Source organism: Diabrotica virgifera, chromosome 6 (genome assembly GCF_917563875.1).
Source record: "Diabrotica virgifera virgifera chromosome 6, PGI_DIABVI_V3a".
In the NCBI taxonomy this organism is placed as follows: Eukaryota; Metazoa; Arthropoda; class Insecta; order Coleoptera; family Chrysomelidae; genus Diabrotica; species Diabrotica virgifera.
Genome location: NC_065448.1, coordinates 140,548,991 through 140,576,439, shown reverse-complemented (window position 1 = coordinate 140,576,439; position 27,449 = coordinate 140,548,991). Strand labels below are relative to the sequence as shown.

Here is a 27,449-nt window from a genome sequence, read left to right as displayed (position 1 = left end):
CGGCTGTTCCCCACAGTCCTATGCCATAGGTCCAAATTGGCTTCAACACCGCTTTGTATAGGAATAATTTATTTTGTGTTGATAACTGGGATTGTTTTCCTATTAGCCAGTATAATATGTCTCTCATCTTATGGCCCAATTGTTTTCGCTTGGAAAATATGTGTTTTTTCCAGGTCAGTTTTCTATCCAGGTGAATCCCAAGGTACTTTACATCATCTTTCTGTGGTATTTATTTGCGTTTAATACATACAGGTTGACAGGTTCCTCTACGGGTTATAAATGTTACATGTATCGACTTTTGCTCGTTTGGTTTAATTCTCCATTTTTTTTAACCATTTTTCGACTTCAGTTATGTTATTTTGTAGTAGTTCTGATGCGATGTTTGGATTCTTGTTGGAGCAAAAGATCGCAGTATCATCTGCAAATGTAGCTGTTGTTGTGGCAGGTGATGTTGGAAGGTCGGCAGTATAGAGTAGGTACAGGACAGGACCCAGTACACTTCCCAGGGGGACACCCGCTGTTATGGGTTGGAGTTCCGATATTTCATTGTCGTATTTGACTCTAAAGCATCTATTTGTAAGGTATGACTTTAGTAGTGTGTAATAATTTAGAGGCAAACAACTCCTTAGCTTATGGAGCAACCCCTGGTGCCATACCTTGTCAAACGCTTGTCCTATGTCTATGAACAGGGCGGAGCAATATCTGGATGCTTCGAGGTCTTTATGGATTCTGTTTACTATTCGATGTACTTGTTGAATGGTAGCATGTTTCTGCCTGAATCCAAATTGGTGAGTTGGAATTATTCCCTTGTCTTCTAGGAGAGGCGTTAGTCTTGTTAATAAAAGTTTTTCTAACACTTTGGATAGCACTGGTAGTAGACTAATGGGCCGGTATGATTCTACCCTTTCAGGTGGTTTGCCTTGTTTTAAAATGGGTGTTATTTCGGCTACTTTCCATTGTGGCGGGAAATAGCTGATTTGCATGATTGAATTGAATAATTGTGTTAGATATGTATATCCTATTTCCGGCAGTTCTTGTAATATTTGTCCTGTGATTAGGTCGTACCCTGGAGCTTCTTTAGGGTTGGTATTTAATCTTATTGTGGCCTTTATTTCACTTTTGTTGAATCTTTTTTCTGGTAATTCTAGCTGGTATGATTCTTCAAGTGCTTGGTTTATTGTTTCCTCTTGGTTGGGGTCAGTTGTTTCATTAGGAATGAACACAGTTCTTAGGTGGTTTGCAAATGTCTCTGCTTTTTCCTTTGGTGTTTTTAACCATCCGCCCTGCTCTTTTTTTAATGGTGGTATACCGGGTGTCCACTTATATTTTCCCCCATTTTAACTGCCTATAACTTCTAAACGGCTCAAGATAGAAATATGCGGTTTTCACTGAAATGTTTTATTTTAGTAAAAGTTTTGTCTGAATGGATGGAATTTTTTATATCGCTTTCAAATACGAAATAAAAAATGGCGGATTTTTGAAAAGAACTTTGTTGACTTTTTTAATGGAACACCCAGTATATTCTTTTGTAAATTGAAAGAAAGGTCATTCACCCATCTAGCGATATAAAGTTTTTTAAAATCGGTTGTCAAATCACTGAGTAATTAATTTTTAAAATGAGAGGTGCAACGTGGATATCACATACCTAAATAATATAACTAAGCAAGTTATGTGATTTCCACATTGCATCTCTCATTTTAAAAATTAATTGCTCAATCATTTGACAACCGCTTTTAAAAAATTTTATATCTCTGGATAGATAAATGACCGTTTTTTCAAGTTTTTAGGTAAATGACCATTTTTTATATCGCATTTAAATAAAAAATGGCGGATTTTTAAAAAAAAAAACGTTGTTAACTTTTTTTATTAAAACACCCAGTATATTTTTTTGTGTCTTGAAAGAACGGTCATTTACCTATCCAGCGATATAAAAAATTTTTAAATCGGTTGCCAAATGACTGAGCAATTAATTTTTAAAATGAGAGATGCAATGTGGAAATCACATAACATAATATCATTTTGCTCAGTTATGTTATTTAGGTATGTGATATCCACGTTGCACCCCTCATTTTAAAAATTAATTACTCAGTGATTTGACAACCCATTTTGAAAAACTTTATATCGCTGGATAGGTGAATGACCTTTCTTTCAATTTACAAAAAAATATACTGTGTGTTCCATTAAAAAAAAGTCAACAAAGTTTTTTTCAAAAATCCGCCATTTTTTATTTTGTATTTGAAAGCGATATAAAAAATTCAATCCATTCAGACAAAACTTTTACTAAAATAAAACATTTCAGCTAAAACCGCATATTTCTATCTTGAACCGTTTAGAAGTTATAGGCAGTTAAAATGGGGGAAAATATAAGTGGACACCCGGTATTGTATTGGGGTCTATTTAATTTTCTAGTAGCCTTCCACAGGGAGTAGTTTTTTTGTTCAGTTGTATCTAGTTATTTAATGTGTTCACTGAATTGTAGATTCTTTTCTGTTGCTATCATTTCTTTTAGCTCCTTAACAGCATTGTTCAACTGCGTTTTTGTTTGTGACGCTCTAGTTGCTTGCCACTGTTTTCTGAGTTTTTTTTCTGGGCTATTTTCTCTCTTATTGATATTGAAGTTTATTCACTCTTCATTTCATTGTTGCTGGGTGTTGTTGAGTCCCAGGCAGCTTGTTGTGTAACTAAGTTTAGGTGTTCTACTGCATATTCGATCTCCTCATTGGTCTTTAGGGAAATGTTTAGTTGAAGTCGCTCCTCGACCAGTTGTTTAAAGATATTCCAGTTTGTTTTTCGGTTGTGCAATACACATGGTTTTTTCCTGTGGAGAATTTTTTTATTTAGTATTATAACAACTGGCGAATGATTGGAAGAAAGTTCATAACATGACTCCGCATGCAAATAGTTCCTGTTAATTTGTTTAGTTATGCTAAAGTTCAGAAGATCGGGTGTTTTATTTAAGTCGGTTGGCCAGTACGTTGGTTCTCGTGTTGTTACTACTTCTAGATTATCGTTGTTTATTGCTTTGTATAGCTCTCTTCCTCGGGTCTTATCTAGTCTAGAACCCCAACTCTGATGCTTGGCATTATAGTCACCGCCACAAATGAGTGGTTATTTTAACCAAAAAAAAGGTGGAAAATTTTTTGGTTATTTTAACCAAAAAATGTTCCACCCTCCAGAAGGGGTAGAAACCACCCCCTAGATAAAAGCACACATCGGCATAGGGTAGACTTTGTTTCTTGAGCTGTTCTCTACTAAAGCAGGCCGCGCACTGAATCGGCATAGAGCGATCGGCTCGGCTAAGAGCAATCGGCAGATTTTGCTATACATGGAAATAAATGAGCCACCGCGCACCGTCTAAGAACGTTTGACTGTCGAACGTTCTACTGTCGACTGTCGAACGTTCTTAGGAGGTGCGCGGTGGCTTATTTATTTCCATGTACTATCCGTTGCAAGATAATTCGGATGGAATTCCCCAGATTATTTTATGCTTGATATCGGCCCAGGACCTCGATTTTTGACCCTTCGCTTCGTTATCGAACGTATTCGCTTCGTATCTGATTAGTGTACAGATACCGAATGATCGATAACGAAGCGAATTGTCAAAAATCAAGGTCCAGTCTCTTAATTTAGGGCATTCCATCCCAATTATCTTGCAACGGATAGTATAACAAACTCTGCCGATTGCTCTTAGCCGAGCCGATCGCTCTATGCCGATTCAGTGCGTGGCCTGCTTTACTGTGAAAATATCAAGTAAATAGATGTAGTAGGATGGAATTCGGAGCTAAAGAACCTCATTGACTGCCCTATTTTTAAATCCATTTATTTTATTCGAATAATTATTAGAAATATTTTTGAAAAGAAAATGAAAGATTACGTAATCTTTATATTAACATTATTACCGAGGGCCGAAAGTTCCTTGGAATAAACACAAACAAAAGTTTCTTTTGAATGAGATATTTGGAATTAAAAATCACACTAAAGTTTCTCTTTTTTTTCAGTCCTGTAACTTATTAATATAAATATTATAGAAGTTTTCAGGGACTTTTGGCCCTTCGTAATAATATAATTTTTCATTGTGCGTTTAAATTTTTTAAAAATACTGAATGGATTTAGAAAGCATTGGCACGAAAGTTGCGCCTACGCTCTTTTAAGAAGGCAATCAACTCATTTGGAAAATTTTTCAGTGACGGTTGGTTACATTTTTCACTGAGTCCCTAGGGCTAGTCAATGCAAAGAGCATTGACTCATTGGTTAATGCTCTTTGAGGATGATATCGTGTTAGTGAAGGAGAGCAAAGAAATATTGGAGAAGAAATGGGGGAATTAAAGAAAGGCTATTGAAGAGAGAGGACTTAAGACTAGTAGGGCAAAAACGGAGTACATGTGGTCGGGAGGAACAGAAATTGTTGGCGACATCGAATGGCTTGGGGAAGACTAGGACGAGCAAGAGAATTTAAATACTTTGGCTCCTACATAAAATAAATTGGGACACTAGATCTACAGGCTGGTTAGTTTAACTAGGAACGAATGATCGGGGTACTCTATGATCGAAAAATTAGTGAAGGACTGAAAGGAACGATATAAAAGAGTGTGGTGTACTCTGCTTTGGTATACGGCCGTGAAGTTGTAGGCTGTAAAAAAGGTTTGGGGAAAAGATAGAGGTAACTGACCTAAAGATTCTACGCTAAATGTTGGGCAAGACTAGATGGAACAAGATGAGGAACGACGTCATTAGGGAAGTCGGGGTTACTGCAGTCTCAAAAACGGTTCATACCTGAGATATAAAAATGATAACTCTGTGGGGACTGTTAGCTAACTGGTAAAAGTTGAGGAAAAGGAGGTAGAAATGTGTCAATAAATTTTAATAAAATTAAAAATGAATAACCGCTTTCAATTTCGTTGCAACACGAAACTAGAGCCGCACCATATTCCAGTCCAATCAGAGAGCGCAGCAAGCACCTCTACCGGTTTCGAAACTTATTATTCTCTCATCAGGAGGCACATATGCTGCTCTCCCCGACACAACCGGGACAAACCCCGGCGTGCAGTTACGCATTGCAACGAACGAAATGGCAGGGATGCCCTAGCGGCAACTGCTAGCAAAAGACTAAGTTTTCAATCTAATAGCACACAAAATAATATTAAAAACATAGTCTTTTGCTAGCAGTTGGGCTTGGGCGTCTCTGTCATTTCGTTCGTTGCAATGCGTAACTGCACTGGGTCGAGGAGAGCAGCATATGTGCCTCCTGATGAGAGACTAATAAGTTTCAAAACCGGTAGAGGTGCCTGCTGCGCTCTCTGATTGGACTGGAATATGGTGCGGCTGTAGTTTCGTGTTTCAACGAAATTGAAAATGGTTATTAATTTTTGATTTAAACGTTTACTCTGATTGGAGTACTAAGGGGACTATTCTCGTTGGAACTTTACCGCGCTGAGCAGATGGAACGTGAATTATAAATTGTAAAATTCCCTCATCTTCTTTAGTCTCAGCATCAGTTATGGCTTGCAAATTTTAGAAGCTTCGGAGTAGGGATGGGAAAAACCTACCGGTTTTAACCGAAAACCGGTTTTTTACTTCGCAATAACCAGTTTTACCGGTTGTTTTTTGTTCCGGTTTTAACCGGTTTTTTCTTTTTAAAGTAAAAACCGGTTATTAGGTTTTTACGGTGATTAGGATTAGGTTAGGTATTATTTTGGATCCCAATCATAATTATTATTCAACCAATACAGAAGTAAAAACTTCGAGATGTATTCTGGTATAAAATCGTTTATTTAAAACTATAAAATGTCATCGATTGCAGAACCTTTTCGTTCTAAACAGAACATCTTCAGTGCATCCTGCCGAGTATTTTGAAACTAGCACACTGTAAATAGTGTTAACATCATCATAATATATGGTTTACATAATGTAATATGTTAAAATGTTATGACTACAAGTCGATGTTAATGGATAAAGTGGAACACATGCTAAAAGGGTGCCATGGTTCCCTGCTCGAAGATGCTAGGTACTTGCCAATTCAATGGGCACAGACCAACTCTGTGCCCATTGAATTGGTCCCCAAGTTGGTCTGTGCCCATTGAATTGGCAAGTACCTAGCATCTTCGAGCAGGGAACTATGGCACCCTTTTAGCATGTGTTCCACTTTATCCATTAACATCGACTTGTAGTCATAACATTTTAACATATTACATTATGTAAACCATATATGATGATGTTAACACTATTTACAGTGTGCTAGTTTCAAAATACTCGGCAGGATGCACTGAAGATGTTCTGTTTAGAACGAAAACGTTCTGCAATCGATGACATTTTATAGTTTTAAATAAACGATTTTATACCAGAATACATCTCGAAGTTTTTACTTCTGTATTGGTTTTTTAAACTATGGTATACAGCCAACTATTGGGATTTTCCCATTGATTTTTTATAATTATTATTCTTTAGTAATTATTCCAAATAAAACCATAATTCAAATTTTATTTTATAAATACAGAAGCAAACTGAAAGTGCAAACTCACATCAGCCAGGAGCAATTTAGTTTTATTACAATATTTCGTTGAAAAGGTATTTGTAATCATAATATTTACATAAGAAGTGATTTGGTGAAGTAGACGCAAACATCATCTATTTTTCACACTTGACTCTTGACATTGAAAGTAGGTGAATGACTTTTTCTGATAACCAAAAATAATGTCTGACTATGAATATCGAATTACCGATTACGAATACGAATCTCCAAGGATTTCCCTACGTTTTCAAAATGATACACCCATACAGGAAGTATTAAATGAGTTAAAATGTACCTATTATACAAAATTATACAAACGTGTTAAACAAATACATGATAATTTTTTTTGATGGTAGTAAAAAGAAAAGATAAATTGCATTATCCAATTTATTTTTAAGTAAAATATTTATGTTGATATTATTTTTTTTAAATGCCATTTGAAAGAGTCTGGGAAATTTTGTATAAGTTGAAATGGTTGGGTTAAATTGTATATTATTGCAATATGTGTATATATTAATTTTACGCTATATTATATTTAATAATAATCAATAAACATATAATAATAATAAAATAATAAATAAGTATAATAATTAATATAATAACATGGTTTTATTAAAAATTGTGTTTTATTTATATTGATATTGATGTTCTTTCGATAGTACTAATTTTGATATTATTGATATCGAGTCGAGTGGAGTATCGCAAACTAAAGTGCACCATTGGATGTGGTAACATTGTAACCTATTGGATTAAAAAACCGAAAACCGGTTTTTGGAACAACCGGTTTTTTTGGCCGGTTTTAACCGCCAGGTTAAACCGTAAGCAAAAAAAACCGGTATAACCGAAAACCGGTGTTTTGTTAAAAACCGCCATCCCTACCTCGGAGGTGTAACCAGAGAAGGTTCCCATTGTTTTCAATCTGGTGGGATGTGGAGTAATATTTTTAATATTATTTTGTGTGATATTAGATTGAAAACTTAATCTTCAGTCTTTTTAATAAAATTGTTTTTACGAAGATTTAACACTTTTAGTCAAACGTGTTCTCAGAATGATAGACACTAAGCATCAGCTACTAAACACATAGGCGTAACCAGGGGGGTTTTGGGGGTTATAACCCCCCCCCCATTGGGATGTACTTTGAGCTCTATACGCTTAACACCATACCCCTCGGAGACCTTCCAGTAGTTGTAACCCCCCCCTTTCCAGTAGTTGTAACCCCATCCTTACGAGTATCCTGGTTACGCCTATGACTAAATATCATAAAGAAAAGAAAAGAAGTATTTTGGATAGTATCTGGTTTCTGATAATTATTAGTCTTTGTTTTTTCTGATTAGAATTACTTAGTAATTTAGTAGTAGTTAATTAATTCTAATCAGCTTTGGACAATTTTGTATAACCATGTTAGTCATTTATACTAATAGATCATCAGAGTTATTGCTTTATAGCCTTTGGTATTTTTAGTGGTGTACTTTAATTTCTCAATTTTAAATATTATTGTCCGTCTATCAATTACTCTCTCTATTTCGTGGTGTGACTAAGTAGTTTTGTCACCCTGTAGTTTGTCCATTGTTGTTCTCAGGGCCGGACTGGCACATAAAAAAGGCGCCAACCCAAATCCTAAAAAAGGCGCCGGACCCCCCCCCCTTCTTTACATCAAACTTTTTTCAAATGCTAACGCATGTATTTTCAAGTAACGCTATTAATATTACTTGTGATTTTTTTAAGTTTATTTTAATTTAAATCCATAAAGTAATTTAATATTTTTATTGGAAATTTTAAATTATATTAAGATGCCATAAAAATATAGCTTCAGTTTCCCAGTATCCCTTTTACTCCGTTACATTTTTTGGTAATCTTTGGAGATTTAAAACAAATTTTTGAAAAGTTTGAGTAATTTTTCAACTGCTTCTACAGAGGAATCTACTGGTTCGAAAACAATTAACAAAAATCATGATTAGTGTTCAATATAATTCACTTTTTGAAGTTTTTCAAATTTTTAGAGCGCTCTAACACTCCATATAATAGAAGAGTAAACCTAGATAAAATATCCGCAACCACACGGTGTCAGGCGATCCGTGCCTGAGTGGTGAATGACCTAGATCAGACAGCCGCAAACGAAGCCCTCGGAGAACTGACGAAACCCTTTGAAATTTGATATTGAAGCCTTAACGTGGGTAAGGGCGCACTGCCTCGCCGGACAGTATAATTCGCCCCTACTGATGGGAACTATGTGGATAAGTATTTAGTCACGCAGGAAAAAATAAATCAAAACGAAGGGACAATGGAGCGAGTCACCGGTGGTGATGCAAGGTGGAACAAGCTATGATTGAGATGATAATATCGTGTTCATCAGTAGTGAAGGGAACAAAGGTAAAGTACTCAGCGAAGAAGAAAAGAGAAAGGAGACTTCGGAAAAAGGGGATCTGTTGGAAGAATTCCGGTCAGGGGTAGGGACCTGAACAAGACGGAGCTTCCAGAGGAGACAACCTTGCAAAGGAGCTCCTCACTTGGGGAGAAAATATCTAGAGAGAAGGAGTGGAGTTCCGAAATAACGGATATGGTAAGAGCAATGAATAAACTTACCAGAGTTACAAATAATTTAGTGAAACTAATGTCCGATCATAAGAGCACGAAAGTCGAAATCAAGAATGAAGTAAAAAACCTAAAAAGAGTCACCAAAGACATCTTCTTCTTTTTGTATAGACATGACTGTCTGTTTTTTCAATGCGCCTCTAGTAAGTTGTCGTGGCCATCGTTCCATCATTTTCGTGGTCTTTCCACTGATCGTCTTCCTATTGGAGAACCGTCTCGCGCTGTCCTTAAACTACCGAAGACCACTGTCCACCGAAGACATGGAGGGCACTTACAAAGAAGTAGCCCTCAGCAGCATTGAGAACCAAAATATAATCGTGGAAAAAAGCGGCGAGGAAGGAACGACTAAGAGGCGGCAAGCGTGTCCACACAAATGGACTTCGAAGAGTTCTTTCCCGAATAACCTAGTGAAAGATAGATACAAATGATCGCAACGGTCCTGAACTCAAGGGAAAGGGGCTTTGAAAAAATTAACATTATAAATTGGAATAGGAAGAAGATCACTTTACTTTACGGTCGTCAAACCGGGAAGAGAAAATAAACCTCCAGGCGACTTATTTTTTATAGTAATGGTCTTGGAACCTGAAAAGAAACTGGTAGTAAGTGCAGTAGGTACATACAGACCAAGAGACCTCCCATTTAATTCTTTCTATGATCACAATTACAAGGTAGAGTCAGGAAAAAGAGAACCGGGGAAATCGTCAGACTATTTTCATAATCCATGTAGAGAAAGGGGTGACGGAAATGGAAGGTGACAAGAGACTACTGGCAATTATCTCTAAATTATTGAGGGAAGACATAGAGACACTGGAGACCAGAGAGGCGTCCCTAAGAGTATAGGGGTGGTTACAGAGGTAGGAACCTCAGGAAGCTCCTCGAAGTCACCTTTATGGGTATGGACCTCCACCTCGCGCTGGAGGAGTATGAACGTGGTGACGCAGAAGGTGATCGTGAAGGGAGGTGAAAAATCCTACGCCGAGTTACTAAAGCTAAACAAAGGCAGTGCAGACACGAGGAAGAGTCAAATTGGTGTCAAAAGCGCTAAGAAGATTAGGTAGAGGAACCTAAAGCTCGAAGTGGTATGGAAAGAACAGGCCGAACACCTGAAGAAGATAAGCGTGGCCCGCATGGAGGAAAACGTAGTAGCGGACGTCCGGGGCTATCAGGACCAGGTGGATATATTTAATATAGACAGTGATGTCACAAAGGAAGAAATCCTGAGACAGGTTCGCAGGTATACCGGCAGCAGAAAATCTAACACATCAAACTCGTCTCTATAAGGAAAAATGGAGAAGGCAACACAAACGTCACAGTCAGACTGACGCGCATCGCAGCCAAAAAAAGCACTGGAAAGAACATATTGGCTATAACTCGTGCAAGATACGAAAGAGAGGCTGCATGTCTAGCGATGCTTCAGATGCCTACAGTTCGGTCATGGTAAAACCGACTGCAAGGGAGAAGACAGAGCGACTCCTGCTACATATGTGGCAAGGGAGGTCATCAGGCACGAGAGTCCAGTAGTGAGGCGACTTTTTGCCTGACTTCAGTGCCCGGAGTATAAATGGGATGTTACAATATCGGCAAGCTCTTATTTTTAAAGGATGCATATCGAATTTCTTAAACATTTATACCAAACATTAAAATGGCCACTTTTTTCGCATTCTGACAGAGTTGCGTTTCTACTGCGCCCACGGGCTTCATTATGTAGGATTCTAGGGCGCAACAATCCTACATGTGTAATGTAGTTATGGAGCGCAGAAGACTACACTCATATATTTAGGCCAATTGTGAGATGTAACACTCTTTTATTATAATAGAAAGAGCGGATATTGATACCTACGAAAGGCGTCTGAATCGTAAAATTGGTCTTCGAGGACGCCGCGCGTTGCGTCTAAGCCAGTTGATTGTCTAATACCTGATACAAGTTGACAATTTGTATTTTGTTGTACCCAATGCCTTAATTATTTAGGATTCTGGGGCGCAACAATCTAATACCTGATAAAAGTTGACAAGTTGTATTTTGTTGTACCCAATGGCTTCATTATTTAGGATTCAGAGGCGCAACAATCCTATATGTATAATGTAGTTATGCAGAGCAGAAAACTACACCTGTCTATTATAGGCCAATTGTGGGATGTGAACACTGTTTGTATCAAGTATAAGATAATTAAATGGCTTAGATGCAACGCGCAGCTCCCTCGAAGACCATTTTTATAATAGAAACAGCGGAAATTGATACCTACGAAAGGCGCCCGAATCGTAAAAATTATCTTCGAGGGCGTCGCGCGTCGTATCTAAGCTATTTACCTATTGTAATAGAAACAGCGAATATTGATACTTAGAAAAGGCGTCAAAATCTAAAAATGATCTTCGAGGGCGCCGCGCGTCCTGTCAGAGCTATTTATTATAATATAATCAGCGGATATTGATACCTACAAAAGGCGCCAGAATCTAAAAATGGTCTTCGAGGGCACCGCGCGTCGTATCTAAGCTATTTATTATAATAGAGACAGTGGATATTGATACCTACAAAAGACAAAGGAATCTAAAAATTGTCTTCAATGGCGCCGCGAGTCGTATCTAAGCTATTTATTATAACACAAACAGCGAAAATTATTGATACCTACAAAAGGCGCCCGAATCGTAAAAATTGTCTTCGAGGGCGCCGCGCGTCGAATCTAAGCTACCTATGTATTATAATAGAAACACCGGATATTGATGCCTACGAAAGGCGCCCGAATCGTAAAAATGGTCTTCGAGGGCGCCGCGCGTCGTATCTGTGCTATTTGATTATCTGATACCTGGTAAAAGTTATACTTTGTTGTCCCCACTGGCTTCATTATATAGGTTTCTATAGCAGTTTCTGTTTCTTCATTAAGTAAAAACAGTTTTTAGGGGAAAGGTTGCCACCTAGTCTTTGTGTAAAGGTTAAAAAAATTTTTTTCATCGTTTAATTTTTTTAATGGATATATACTAACGAAGGCAAAAGGCGCACCGGCCCGCCGGCGGCCCAGTCCGGGCCTGGTTGTTCTGTATTACCCTTGTTTTTGTAAATAGGTGCTATTATACGGACAAGTAATGTTTTCACCTAATTTACATAAAACAGCGATACTAAAAATTTAAGAAAGGAAAGTTAGGCGTCCATGAATTAGTTTGATAATAATTACCTTGTAAAAATTATCAGTATCAGCAAGAAGCAACATAATTATTTCGCTTTATCTATCTTAATTAGTTTCCTGTATATATCTTAATTAGTTATGATATAATGTAAAATGTTCTGTAAGAACGTAGTTCCTCAAATCTGCAGATTTTTGTTTAGGTATATAAGTATATGTAGATAACAGGCTTTCTTTAATGCAGATAATTTTCTACATTATTTAATAGCAAAATTTAATCACCATTAAATAGGATAGAAAAAATATTTCACGGAGATAAGGAATGTAGAAATTGATGAAGACGAGTTGTATACTTAAAGCAGGCTGGCCAAAATAAAGGGAAGGGTTTGGTGCATTTTGTAACAAAAAAAAAAGAATGTGTGTGTACGCACGTAAGAAGTTATACTTTTATTATATAATTTCAACGAAATAAATATAATAAACAGTTTATTTGTATTTTATTTAAATATTAAACTAACTCTAATACTTACCTACCACTTTCAAAAAATTTTTAATAAAACAATACCAAAAATTAAAAAAAAAAAAAGAATATGAATCGTCCGGGATTTGAACCCGGGACATCTCGATCTTTTATCCAATGCTCTACCAACAAAGCTATCATCGCTCTGTGTACGTGACATCTCGGAAATAATTACAAATCACGGTGACAAATAGATCAAGTGAAGTATAAAAATGTTATAATAGATACTTTATTATCTTACTCTCGAGAAAGACAAATCCAAAGACACAAAAATTATAATAAATAATATTTTTACTAAAAATGCTAATATAATATAAAAATACTAATATATTTTATATATATAACGTAAAAGATAACGTAGCTGATACATATATAACGTAAAAGATTAACAACGAACTACATACTGTAAGTGTGCGCATGCGCCCAGAATAATAAAAATTCACTCTCAATCGCGCCTAAAGAAGTATAACTTCAAAGAATTCCTAAAACTGAAAGGTAAATTCAAAATGACCTTCGTATTATCAATATTGGACAGCTAAAACAACGATAAACTAATGCATAATGTGAAATTGAAAGTCCTAGATAAATTAGTAAAGTCACAAGATAAGATATAATTGAGTAATAATAGGTAGTATTCATTCAAGTTGTACTATAGGCTATTGATTATATTCAAAATATGATAGCTAAAAGGAACTACAACGTTAACAGGGTTTTATTATTTCATATGGTCAATGGATATCTATATATGAAAAAACCTCGGAGTGCTACCATATAAAGGGGTGCGTTTTTGAGAAATGGGTGAATTAGTCCCTGGGCACAGGTTACATTAGGGTGAGTTCTATGAACTTTTGGTACAAACATATCGACATAAAAATTGTTCCTGGTTAAATTTTATATCTAAACGTTACTTTTTAAAGTCAATGATACTTTTTTTTACAAAAATATATTCAAAAGAAAAAGCACAATGAAACCCAAAAGAAAGAAATTTTGTTTTTTGTCCCATAACTTTTGTCCACGAGGATATAGGTGTAAACATTGCTTTACAGAAAAAAAATCTACAAATTTCTTCTTTAAAATGTTGTTTAGTAAAGGTAATTAGAATTTACAGTTTTCGAAATATGATTTTTCAAAGTTCGCCACTCACAGCAATTTTGGGCAATTTTCCTTGTTATTTCGCAAATATTCTTCCGTAACTTTTTTCTACGTAACTTTAGGTATATGAAATGGTACACGTAATAGGAATAGAAATCAATTACCTTTAAAATGATCTACTGTATAACGTTGTACGACTTTTTCTTAAAGAGATTATGGTTTTTCAAGCTTTTATACTTTTGACGATATTTTATAATATAATATAAAAATAAAATAATATTATTATATAACATATTATATATTATATATTATATATTATATATTATATATTATATATTATATATTATATATTATATATTATATATTATATATTATATATTATATATTATATATTATATATTATATATTATATATTATATAATACCTAATATAAAAAAAATATTTTTTACATTTTTTACGATTATTTTTGAAATTTCTCATTATAACTTTTTTTTTCTTGTACATGAATATACTATATATTGCTCAATAAAGACGGCTTACTTTCTGTTCTTTAAAATGGTGTATCATCTACATTTAAATACATAATGGAAATCGAGTGATTGTTTGATATTTTTTTACCTGTATTATTTAAAATTATTTCTTTTACAAAAATTACATAAACATTAGTCTTAGAAAACATTACTTTAGTTAAAACTATTTAAACGTTGACATTTAAAAAAATTTCAAAATCAAAGTCCATCTCTTTGTTAGCATTAGCTTCAATATCTTTCTCTGACACCTCAGTTATCTTAGAGTTCCCACAATTAGTACCCATGCACATGCACCATTTGCAGAATATTGAACAACTAATTCATATCTTCCTACAACTGCAGTTTTTTGTACATCCTTTGGTACATTTACATGCTATTTTTTTCAAGCAAAGCTTGTGGTGCAGGAGCTTTGATAGTAAATATTGGAATTAATCCACATTTTGAAGTTTGCCCGGCCGAGTCAAGCGGATCCAAAGTATTACCTATAAAAATTAATATTCAATCATAACACACAATCACATAAAAAAGTTATAATGAGGAATTTAAAAAATAATCCTAAAATCAAAAATCGTTGCAAGTACCTACTTATTACATTTTGAAAAAGCATATCTTATTAAAAAATATCCCTAGAATTTTTTATAATACACTATTGTAAAGTAAACAGAATAAGCTTTCTTTTTGATTATATAATATATACCTAAATGTAGAAAAAAACAGTTTTAATGGGAAATTTAAAAAATAATCGTAAAAAATATAAAAACTCGTTAAAAGTATAAAGTCTTGAAAAAGATAACCTCTTTAAAAGAAGTCGTACACCATTATACAGTAGAACATTTTAAAGGTAATTTATTTCTATTCCTCTTACATGTATCATTGCATATGCCTAAAGTTACGTAGAAAAAAATTACAGAACAATATTTGAGAAATAACAAGGAAAATTGTCCAAAATTGCTGTGAGTGGCGAACTTTGAAAAATCATATTTCGAAAACTGTAAATCCTAATGACCTCTACCAAACATCATTTTAAAGAGAAAATATTTAAGTTTTTATTCTGTGAAGCAATGTCTATACATATATCCCCGTGGACAAAAGTTATGGGACAAAAAACAAAATTTCTTTCTTTTGGGTTTTCTTTGTGCTTTTTCTTTTGAATATATTTTTGTAAAAAAAAGTATCTTTGACTTTAAAAAGTTATATTTATATAGGAAATTTAACCAGGAACATGTTTTATGTAGACGTGTTTGTACTAAAAGTGCATATAACTCACCCTAATGTAACCTGTGCCCAGGGACTAATTCACCCATTTCTCAAAAACGCACCCCTTTAAATGGTAGCACTCCGCGGTTTTTTCATATATAGAGATTCATTAACCATACGAAATAATAAAAACCCGTTAACGTTGTAGTTCCTTTCTATAGTACATAATCAATAGCCTACTAAGAGAGTATCGGTTAAGACGATTAGGACACGTTTAACGAGAAAATAATCATAAACTGTAGTATCATGTAGACAAAATGAACGTACCACCTGAAATGTACCATAAGTATGAAGTTCCTTCCCATTTTTAATACCATTAGCGTATTAGTCAATTTATTCTGCTATGAGTTCAGTTTCTCGTAGTCGGAAATATCATAAGTAAATGATGGTTTTGCTTGTTTTTGATTCAGAGGGATGCACAATCTCCGGACAGCTGTTTCCACCGTTTCAGGCTTTTTCAACAGCGCTAGCGTGCACTCCTCTGAATCGAAAAACAGCTCAACCGAAATAGAGTCTCGGAAGTATCAAAGAGTCTCGGAAATATCATATTTTTTATATCCACTGTCTTGAAATACTACGTCGTTCCTTTCTATCAATCTATTCTACTACCTCTAATTTATTGTTTTTTCCAGGCGTCTTTACTGTTGGCGTTACTCAAAAAATTCTCTACGTTATTGCAGGCTTTATTCAACATCTCGTTGTTAATATTTTTACCACTTTATTTACTTCCTTTTTTAAGCCTTTGGACTGTTGTCGATCGGAAATGCCCTTTGCTGTCAGCCATTTATTACACATATTTGAAACACAATAAATACCCGAAATACCTTGGGGTTACTCTAGACAGAACGCTCACATCCAGAGAACACCTGACGAAAGCAGCAGCAAAATTGAAAACACGCAACAATATAATACAGAAACTCTGCGGCACTACATGGGGGTCAACAGCATCATCTTTAAGATCCTCTGCTCTTGGCCTGATATATCCGGTGGCAGAATACTGTGCACCAGTGTGGCTAAATAGCAGGCATACCCACCTGGTCGACACCCAACTAAACCGTGCTATGCGTATGATAACAGGCACAATTAAGCCCACCCCTACAATATGGCTACCTACCCTTGGTAATATAGCACCACCCAACCTACGCCGCGAACATGCATTGGTTAAAGAATATAACAAAATAATGGACAGTCGCTAGCTTCTAGTACACAAAGACATCTCCGATATTCTTGGAAACCGTCTCCAATCCAGGTTACTCCCTCTACAATCTGCTCAAGCGCTGCAGCAATCCAACTTTGACTTAAATACCCGATGGAGAGAAGATTGGGAAAGTAAGACAGCTCCGCATTACCATAGTCTACCGGACATCATAGTAAAACCTAGCGAATTTGAACGTCCCCGTAAGATTTGGGCAGCCCCTAATCGAATTCGAACAAACTGTGGAAGATGCGCCGACTCCCTCTACAGATGGGGTAAACTTCCCTCGCCTTCTTGTGACTGCGGCGCTGCAAGACAGACGATCAGTCACATTGTTCAGGACTGCCCACGCAGAGCATACACAGGCGACCCTATAGACTTTGTAATGGCAACCGAAGGGTCAATTGGATATATAAAAAAACTGGACATTTGTTTGTGATGCATTGTATAATGCATAAATCTAAATATATTCTGTGATATACTTAAGCCATACGCTAAATAAATAAATATACATATTTGATCTTCCTCACATGATTTTCACAATATTTTGCGATTCAATTCTACCTTGTATATCATCAAATTCTCCAGTAGCTTCCATTTATAGACCAGGACATTTAGAACAAAAAAAAAACACTAGAATATATCCATTTTTAAATACAGCACCTATCTACAGTTTTTGTATTGTGTTTGGGATGACGTCATGAACAACGTCTACAATAAAAAAAAATGGGTGGAAATGCAATGCAAAAGTGCATAAACATGTCCAAATCTTTTTATACCCCCGAGTACTCTGTTTGTATCGATATAGTGTCGAAAAGCTTCGAAATTCCAGAAGATGACGTGCATAGCAGTCACCCAGGGCACTAGGTGCTCTAAAGGACGGTTCTGATGTCATATTCATGTTCAGCCACCGCAAAGCCACCGAATAATCTGTTTGTATACATTGTGTGTTAAAAACATTCGAAACTCCGGAAGTGACCCTGAGCACCAGGTGCTCCAGGGATCTGTTCTGATGACGTATTCGTGTTTAGCAATCCCAAAAACCCTCGAATATTCTTTTTACATCAATTTAGTGCCGAAAACCTTTGAAACTCCAGTTGACGTACCTTAGCAGTAATTCAGAGCACCAGGTGCTCCGGAGGTCGCTTCTGATGGCACAGTCATGTTCAGTAACCCCAAAAATCTCCCGACTAATAAAATATGTCCTTAATATACCGATTTTAACATGTTTATGCACTTTTGGGTGCATATTATTCATTGTTGGTGTAATTATGCATTTCCACCTATTTTTATATTTTAAAAAATGATAAAAGGGTTGCCAATGCGAGTCCATTATACAATTAGATATAGGAATTGAGTCAATACTCACAATCTTAAGTTTGTATTTTAATAGTTGTTACATAATCATGGGGCAACCGGTTTTGAGTCTTACAATTTATGACTCATCTTCAGGCCCAGTACAAAAAGTTTTCACAATACAAACTACAAGCTAAAATCGCAAAAAGAGACAAACATGTACATGTACATACATAAAAAACATAAAAAACAACAACTATGTCTTGGTTTAAATTACAGACAATAAAGCCAAACCACTGTAGAGTATTGAAGTTAATAGTCTATAGAGTGTATACTGAGACATTTAGCCATTGGGAGTGACCAATCTGATGAGTAGGGAGCGGATTTTATGCTAAATGCATATTGCTTGCATATTTCGCATATTTGAGAACTTTACCAAATTTTGCATATTTTTAAAGAAATGTGCATATTATGTGTCTATTTAAAAACATTTTTGTCCAAACGGAAAAATTCTAAAATTTTTTAATTCGTCACAAAATATTCCCCCGCACATGCTGTCATATCTTTTCGAAAACTACCTAAAATCACTCACTACATTTTCGGTTTTTTTTAGAAAACACCCGATATTTACCCACAAAGTGCGTATAGTACGCTGTCATAAAATAATTGTAGGATGTTAAATACCCTATTATTAAGAGAGTATTTACACGTCTAAACATCTAGTGGAGTCAAAGGTGGATATGAGTTATTACCTCAGATTTCGTTGAACCTCCATCGATTTTCATAAAAATTGGTGAGTGGTTAAAGGATACCTCAAGGAATAAAGGTGACATAGTGCCATCGTTGAACCTTCATCGATTTTCATGAAAATCGGTAAATAGTTAGAGGATACCTCAAGCAATAAAAGTTATATAGCATCAACTTGCGCTTTTGCATTTTAGGGGTGCAATACACCCCTACTTTTTAAATTGTAAAAAATGCAGATTTCCGCATTTTGGCGCAAGTAATCTCGTTTAATTAAGAAAAATAAATATTTTTTTTATATTTATGTGCATGAATTACATTTTTTTTTTAATTTTTCAAACCTTATAGCAACAAAAAATCCGAAAATTAACAAGTCGAAAATCACGAAAAACTTATTCTTCTATATTTCTGAAAGTGTAGTCACTGAATGTTTTCACCCACGATTTCTTTGAACCTTCATCGATTTTCATGAAAATTGTTGATTAGTTAGAGGATACTTCAAAAAACAAAAGTGATATGGCACCAAGTTGCGCTTTCTGCATTTTAGGAGTGAAATCCACCTTTTTTTTTTAATGATAAAAATGCAGATTTCAGCATTCTGGCTCAAGCAATCTCGTTTAATTAAGTAAAATAAATATTTTTTTACATTTATGTGCATGATTTATAATTTTTATTAATTTTTTAAACCTTATAGCAACCAAAAATCGGAAAATTAGCAAATCGACAATCACGAAAAAAATTAATCTTTTATATTTCCAAAAAGGCAGTCACTGAAGGTTTTCACCCCTGATTTCGTTGAACCTCCATCAATTTTCATGAAAATTGGTAAGTAGTTAGAGGATACCTCAAGAAACAAAAATGATGTGGTACCAACTTGCGCTTTTATCCTGGGGATGGATGTTACCCCTTCTCATGGGTGAACACTATTTTATTAAAAATAACCCCATAATTAGATAGAGGAGTAAATTCTAAGCAAACTTTCTTTTATCAAGTTTATAAATTTTTTATTTAAATAATATTTCATAATTTAATAAAATATTATTCGTACAGTAAAACCTGACAATCACGGCCACTAAAAATAGAAAACAATTGGCTGTTATAGAAATGTGACCGCTAATGCTAGGTTTCCTTTTCCACAAATACATAAAATATAATTGAAAATTTATTTATTTTAGGAATTAAAGCAAATCTAATTAAATATAATTCTACAAACAAACGGAACATACTAAAACTAAATTCAATTTACTACAATATAAAACAATATCTATACGAAAAAACAACTACAAGAAAAACAGAATTTTTGTTTGTTTTACATTTTTTTAGATAAACGAAACATACTAAAACTAATTTAATATAGGTAATACATAATATAAAATAACATACTATAGCTACTACGAAAAATACGCTTATCACTAAAGTATCGTCGTGCTTCCATGCTATATTCAACAAAACCAACTTGGTAGGGCCTTTAATTAGATATCGCAAATCACTTTGGCTGATTTTGTCTGCATATATATTATGTTTGAGGAATCCCTTTTTTTTGTGAGACTGGATATAGGACATTTCTCAAGTATGAATTCACATTCATGGTATATCGTTGCTATACAGGGATAATAATCTGTGCAATGTTATGGTACAGGCTACGTGAAATATGAAGTAAATGTGGAAGATATACACTGGTTATTCATTTCAATTTAATTTGATTGTTTTTTAATCGTTTACAATATTTAAAATAATTAAAGACATAAAGTTAGGGATTTCAAAAATAAATTCAGTTCTCACTGGCAGGGTGGGAAATAATAAAGTGCCATACAATAGCATTTCATTACAATGCTCATTACAGGCATTACAGGCTGCTCCGTTTGAGAAAACTCATACTCTCAAACTTTGAGAAAACACTCATTCAGTTTCGACCAACCCTGTATTAGCTAAAATTAAACGTTTTGCTAGATTAATAATTTTTAACAATAATAGATTATATTAAAAATCACTTGCACATAAATTGATTTTCTGATGTCAAATCACTACAATTATACAGGGGGTGAATATTGCTATGAAATTTGAAAATAAAAACGTAATTATCTTTTAAACTACTTCGTATAACATCACAAAACCTAATATTTTAAGAAATAAAACATAGAGGAGAATTCAAAAATGTAAAAATATACAGGGTGTTCCATTAAACAAAAGATAATTTTGTTTCACCCTGTCAATATGGGTGGCCCTGTATATTTGGAAATGTATTTAAATTCTGATATTATCTATGCCCCAATCTCACCTAAATAAACTTTTTTCGTATCTCCTACAACAAACGACTAATTGGACTTCCCACAACCTGTATACATAAAAAATCTCCGCTATAAATTTTTTTCAAAGAAAATGTTATTGTTTTTTTTTAAAATAACTCCGTTAAATTTTGAAATATGAGTTTTATCCAAAAACCATTACAAAGCTAAGTAAAAGTTCTATAACACTGTATTAAACATAATTTTCTAAATCCTTTATTTTTTTTAAATTCAAGGTGAAAGGGCCCCGGTTACATGGTTCTCGCAGTAAAATTTATGTTTTAAATGTTTCTATATCGGTTATTTTTTGTCGTAAAAAATATTAAAAAAAGAAAAAGCTTAAATAAAGTTAAAACTAAAATTTTGTTCTCTACCATTTTTTAACTATATCGAGTATTTTTGGAGTTATTATCAAAAGAAAATAAAATTCACGAAAATTTGAAAAATTCTAATTTTTTTAATCGTATTTTTTTTTCAAAAATATGCATTCTAAACCGGTCAAAATTGTTGAAGTTATTAGAGTTACAGTTATTAAAGTTTTAAATGGGTTACTATAAATTTTAATTTTTGTGGAAATGACGTATGTTTCATTTTTCATTCTTCTATTCATGAGGGGTGGCATCCCCCCCCAGGGTAAAAGCGCAAGTTAGCACCATGTCACCTTTGTTTCTTGAGGTGTCCTCTACATACTTACCAATTTTCATGAAAATCGATGGAGGTTCAACGAAATCGGAGGTGAAAACCTTCATTGACTCCACTAATCGTTTTACGATTCTCTAACGGAAATTTAAATTTCATTTAAATTAGATCCCGTAAATCAGTAAAATTAGTCATCTTTAGTCTTTCAAAGCGAGTTTTTGTGTAAAATTACTTCTCTTTGTGAATAGTGCAATATGCCGAAAAATTCTAACTTGGTTTATTCCCGGATCAGAAACTATACCCAGCTTCTTAAACCAATGGAACAGTATTCTGCAAAAGATGTAGGAAAATGGTGAGTTTAAGATTGCTTTCTTCATCTTTTTTCTTTAATATATAATATTTGGCTGCTTCCTCAACATTTTAAGTTTAAACAGTTTGAAAAAGTATGTGTTATTGTCGTAGATAACATCTTAGCGAAAATGTTCGGTTACAAAGAACGTCGGGACAGAACTACATAAGTCAAAATGCAAGAAGATGAGCGAGTCGAAAGTTGATCATCGATCAGTTATACTTTGACAGTAGACAATCGTTGATGACTTCATCCAATGAGCAATATAAATTTAATTCACATTTATCCGAGGTGATGATTTGTGTAAACATACCTTTGAAAAAATTGGAAAATCCTATGTTTAAAAGTTTTTTGGAAATATATTCCAAGAAAAGTGTTCCCGATGAAAGTACAAAAAAAAATTACCTACCTCTTTACAACGACACCATAAAAAAATCAAGAAGATAGTGGAAAATCGATACATTTATTTTATTTTAGATAAATATTATGTGGTTTCTCACAATGCGCAGTTTTTGAAATGATTGTGCATATCTTGGGCATATTTCGGAATTTTTTACTGCATATATATGCGCATATTTCATCAAAATTGCTCGCATATAAATCCGCTCCCTACTGATGAGAATTGCTTGGTATATAATTTAATATATACTACCATCAATAGTTAAGGGTTGATGGAGTCTTGACAAGATGGTATATAATCAAAAAACACATAAAGTTTGTAGTAATAGGTATGTACTTACATATCAATTACGGAAACCGTCCTACAGCTAAAGATGTACGTGGACGTGGAAGTCACCAGCCCCATCAAAACAGCTGACTAGTCAAATAACTCTGTCTCTTAATTATTTGATATATTGTTCAATGTGGAATTTGGTATTTGTTCGTGTGTACTTATAGACATAGTTGTTTGTTATGTTTTTTATGTAAGTATATGTAGATGTTTGTCTCTTTTTGTGATTTTGGCTTGTAGTTTGTATTGTGAAGACTTTCTGTACTGGGCCTGAAGATGAGTCATAAATTGTAAGACTCGAAACCGGTTGCCCCATGATTGTATAACAACTATTATAAAATATACAAACTTTAAGATTGCGAGTATTGACTCAATTCCTATATCCATTTATATTTTAGACTTTTTCCTAGCCTGATGCCAAATACAATGCAAAAAGTTTAAGTCAATGGCTGGTGTATTTAAAAATCGATTTATTTTTTCCTAAATACCCTGTCTATTAATGATTTCGTTGTAATAGTACGTATTAATTTGTGAAAAGTAACAAAGATTCGTTAATTTCAATTTCACTGTTTGTCGATAAACAAACTGTGTAGACTGATTCTTAGTCCTTTATTTTCTTCTTATAGTTCCGTGCACCTATATAAAGCGTTGGCGAATTATCTGGCGAAGGTCAGACGTCTGTCTTTTGCGGCATATAAAAGCTAGCCAGTTATTTATCCCTGTCCAGTTCTTTATATTTCGTAGACATGAGATTTATTTGCGACCTACTCCGCTTTTGCCCTTAATCTTTCCCTGGATAATTAGTTGAAGGATTGCGTATTTTCACCTCCCAGGATATAGCCCAAGTATACAATTTTTCATACCTTGACGAACTTGAGCAATTATCTCTCACTATTTTCTCTTCTTAAAATTTCCTCGTCTCTCAACCTATCTCTCCATGGTATGCGGAACATTCTTCACAAGGTTCCCATTTCGAAGGGCTCCAACTTATTAGTGGAGTCCTTTATCCTTATAGTCGGAGAGCTAGAAGCGGATTTTGTGCGTGATAAGTAATATGGAAAAACTATACGGGGATATGTTGAATTAGTTGTGTACATGACTTTCCCCAACGGTCGGAAACCAGAGTGGGGAACGAGGGTAGTTATAAGGGGTCAAAATCGCGGTTTTTATAATTTTTTTTTGTGACGCTCATGATCGAGATTTGGGGATGCACCAAAATTTGGGAATAAGTAGGTCATGACGTAACCAAGTAAAATCTCCAGGGGTGGAACGCTGCGTGATTGGGATAGTGCACCAAAATTTGGGAATAAGTAGACCATGACATAGCTAAGTAAAATCTCCAGAGCCGGAAACCAGAGGGGGAACGAGGGTAGTTATACGGGGTCAAAATCGCGCTTTTTATTTTTTTTGTGACGCTCATGATTGAGATAGTGCACCCAAAATTTGGGAATAACTAGGTCATGACGTAACTAAGTAAAATCTCCAGGGGCGGAACGCTGCGTGGCCGACAAAGGAGTAGAGCATGAGTGAATATAAAAATTATAGGGGATTTTTTGTGACGTTCGTGATCGAGATAGTGAACCAAAATTTGGAAGTAAGTAGATCATGACGTAACTAATCAAAATCTCCAGGAGCGGAAACCAGAGTTGGGGATGAGGGTAGTTTTAAGGGGTCAAAGTCGCAGTTTGTATTATTTTTTTTTTGTGACGCAGCACAACATTTGTCGCCCACGCAGCGTTCCTCCCCTGGAGAATTTATTTAGTAATGTCATGATCTACTTATTCCCAAATTTTGGTGCACTATCTCGATCACGAACGGCAAAAAAACCCCTTATATTTTTATAGTCACCCCTGCCTACCACCCCTCTGTACCCCAAGCAGCGTTCCGCCCCTGGAGATTTTACTTTGCTACGTCATGACCTACTTACTCCAAAATTTTGGTGCACTATCTCCATCATTAGCGTCACAAAAAAAAAATAATAAAAACCGCGACTTTTACCCCTTATAACTACCATCGTCCCACACTCTGGTTTCCGCCTCTGGGGATTTTACTTAGTTATGTCATGGTCTACTTATTCCCAAATTTTGGTGCACTATCTCAATCACGAACGTCGCAAAAAATCGCTTATATTTTTTAAATTCACTCCTGCCCCACTCCTTTGTCGGCCACGCAGTGTTACACCACTGGAGATCTTACTTAGTTACGTCATGACCTACTTAGTCTCAAATTTTGGTGCACTATCTCGATCATGAGCGTCACAAAAAAAAAATAATAAAAACCTCGACTTTGACCCCTTATAACTACCCTCGTCCTCCACTCTGGTTTCCGGCCGTTGGGGAAAGCCATGTACACAACTGATTCAACATATCCTCGTATAGTTTTTCCATATTACTTATCACGCACACAATCCGGTCCCAGGTCCCAGCTCTTAAACTATTATCATACTTGGCAGAAAGTGTATGTACTACCAGAAGCGTACGACATCGACATGTAAAAGTGTGACAGGTTACAGATTCGCCAATACTTTGTATGTAAATAATGTACCCTTCATTCATAACGATAAGTCATTAGTTTTAGAGATATTTGAAGTTTATGAAACGGCACAGTTGTTTGATTAATGTATTATGCCACTTCGTTTTTAATTTCAAATATCTCGAAAACTAATAATTTTATCGTTACGAATGAAGAGTATATTATTTACATAGAAAGTATTGAAGAATCCAAAAATTGCACTAAAATAACAATTCCCCAGTGGCGTAGAATTTGGGAAGGGTCAGCCATTCTTTGTCCCTCGTCGTACGCCACTGGTATTAGCCAGAAACGCTTGTTTAGCATAATTTAATAAGATATATTATTACCTTCACTTGCTGCTAAGTATGACAAGGATATATCAAATGGTTTTTAGTAACTACAATGAAATGCAAAAAATTGATGTTTGCATCATAGATTTAAAATGCGTTTATGTCAAAAACGGTGGAGTTTAGAGAGATAAATGTAGTATACCTTTTTTAAGTAAACATAATAGTGGAATAAAAGTTTTTATCTTAAAATGATGTAGAATGGGGAATAAAAAAATTTTAACCTATTAAATGAGCGCTGAAAAACGTATGTGGCGCCCTCTGGGCAATATATAATTTTTGGTGGGGAATCTAGGTTTCTCGTTCCAAAAAAACCCCACTTACCAAATTTCGTATTGTTATCCCATGCCTGTCAGGAAATATTCAAAAATAAATTAAATAAAAGTTTAACTTTGACACCCTGTATTTCGGTTATTATCAACTTTCGTACTAAGGTAAATTAGCTTAAATCGACCTATTTTAAGCTCAGAAATCTAAGGTTAAGCTATGACCCATTTATTACCAAACACCCTGTATATAATTTAAAAACTTTTTATCTCATAATTAAGAGAGTTTCTGAATATTTTTAATCTAAATGCAATTTTTCTTTTCAGTTAAGAGGGTCGTTCATTAAAGGAGGAGGCGACATAGTTATCGGACAAGAATATACTGATTTTGACAAAGGACTCGATGATGGAATAGAAGGAGATATATCGGGTTTTAACTTTGTATTATCTTCAACTATCAATAACCAAAAACATAATAACCAGTTTTCTAGCAACCGCAAGTATCAGAAACCTCAACACAAAACACACCCACAAGTTAAGATAGAGCCGCATCAGATCTCAGAAATAGCGCAAGAGGTGGATTATGGTGGATTGGAAAAATATAAAACCATACCCGATGAGGAGTATATTCAACCGGATTCTTCCGGGTATACTGCAGTTGATGCAAAACGAAATCCAAAAGGAATCCTTGATCTCTTTAGAAATCTATTTTCTAGTGAGCCAGCCAGGGTTAGGGTCCTTCAAAAACCTCAATTTACAAAAGGATACAAAATAACCAACAGAAGATCCTCTGATAGATATCATTTAAACGAAGTGGGAGAAACAAGAAAATCTCTTGGACTCCTTCTGGTAGAGTTAAGTCTCGATTGCGGTTATAGAAAAGGATCGCCTTTGAGTGGAAAGGGAGTTTTAGTTAATTGGAATCATACACCAGTTAGAGTTTTTGGTGGAGCAATTTTAAAAAGTATACCAGCTTTTTGTTACGATACTAGTATACAACCGCATATCACAACATAAACTTTTTAGTTTATTGTAAGAACTGAATAGCAACGATAAGAGAAACCAAATGAATAGTTTATAAAATAATAAAAAAATTTATTTATATTTCAATAAATTATGTTTACTAATTTGAAATTGTATACAATTAAGTACTTAATAAATTATCCAGGCTTAAGGACTGCAGTTTTTATCGACTCGTGTTAAGAGTTTGGATTACCTGCATATTATAGTTACTGAAGATTTTCACCTCCGATTTCGACACTTACTCTCCTATTTCTACTTTTCCTTTTTTGCACGGTAAATTAGCTGTAGTAAAATTCTCAATGGTATGGAAGCTTTAAAACTGCCACTGTCAGTATTACCAGAGAACGGCAGTTCTCGCCAGTGGCGCACACCTACACCCCCTACACGCGACACTATATATACACGAAATTTTCGATTTTCTAAATCTGACTGAATTGAAAATTGGGCCA

The 27,449-nt window shown here is 34.8% G+C and overlaps 1 protein-coding gene across 1 annotated transcript in view; it reads left to right on the top strand.

Annotated features, from left to right (window-relative positions):
- Positions 1 to 27,151, top strand: part of LOC114325322 (uncharacterized) — a 63,141-nt gene extending 35,990 nt beyond the window's left edge. The window contains exon 5 of the mRNA XM_050654048.1: positions 26,305 to 27,151. Within this exon, the coding sequence (XP_050510005.1) occupies positions 26,305 to 26,994 (690 nt within the window). The 3' untranslated portion in view covers positions 26,995 to 27,151. The remainder of the gene's footprint in view (positions 1 to 26,304) is intronic.
- The last annotated feature ends 298 nt before the right edge of the window (positions 27,152 to 27,449 follow it).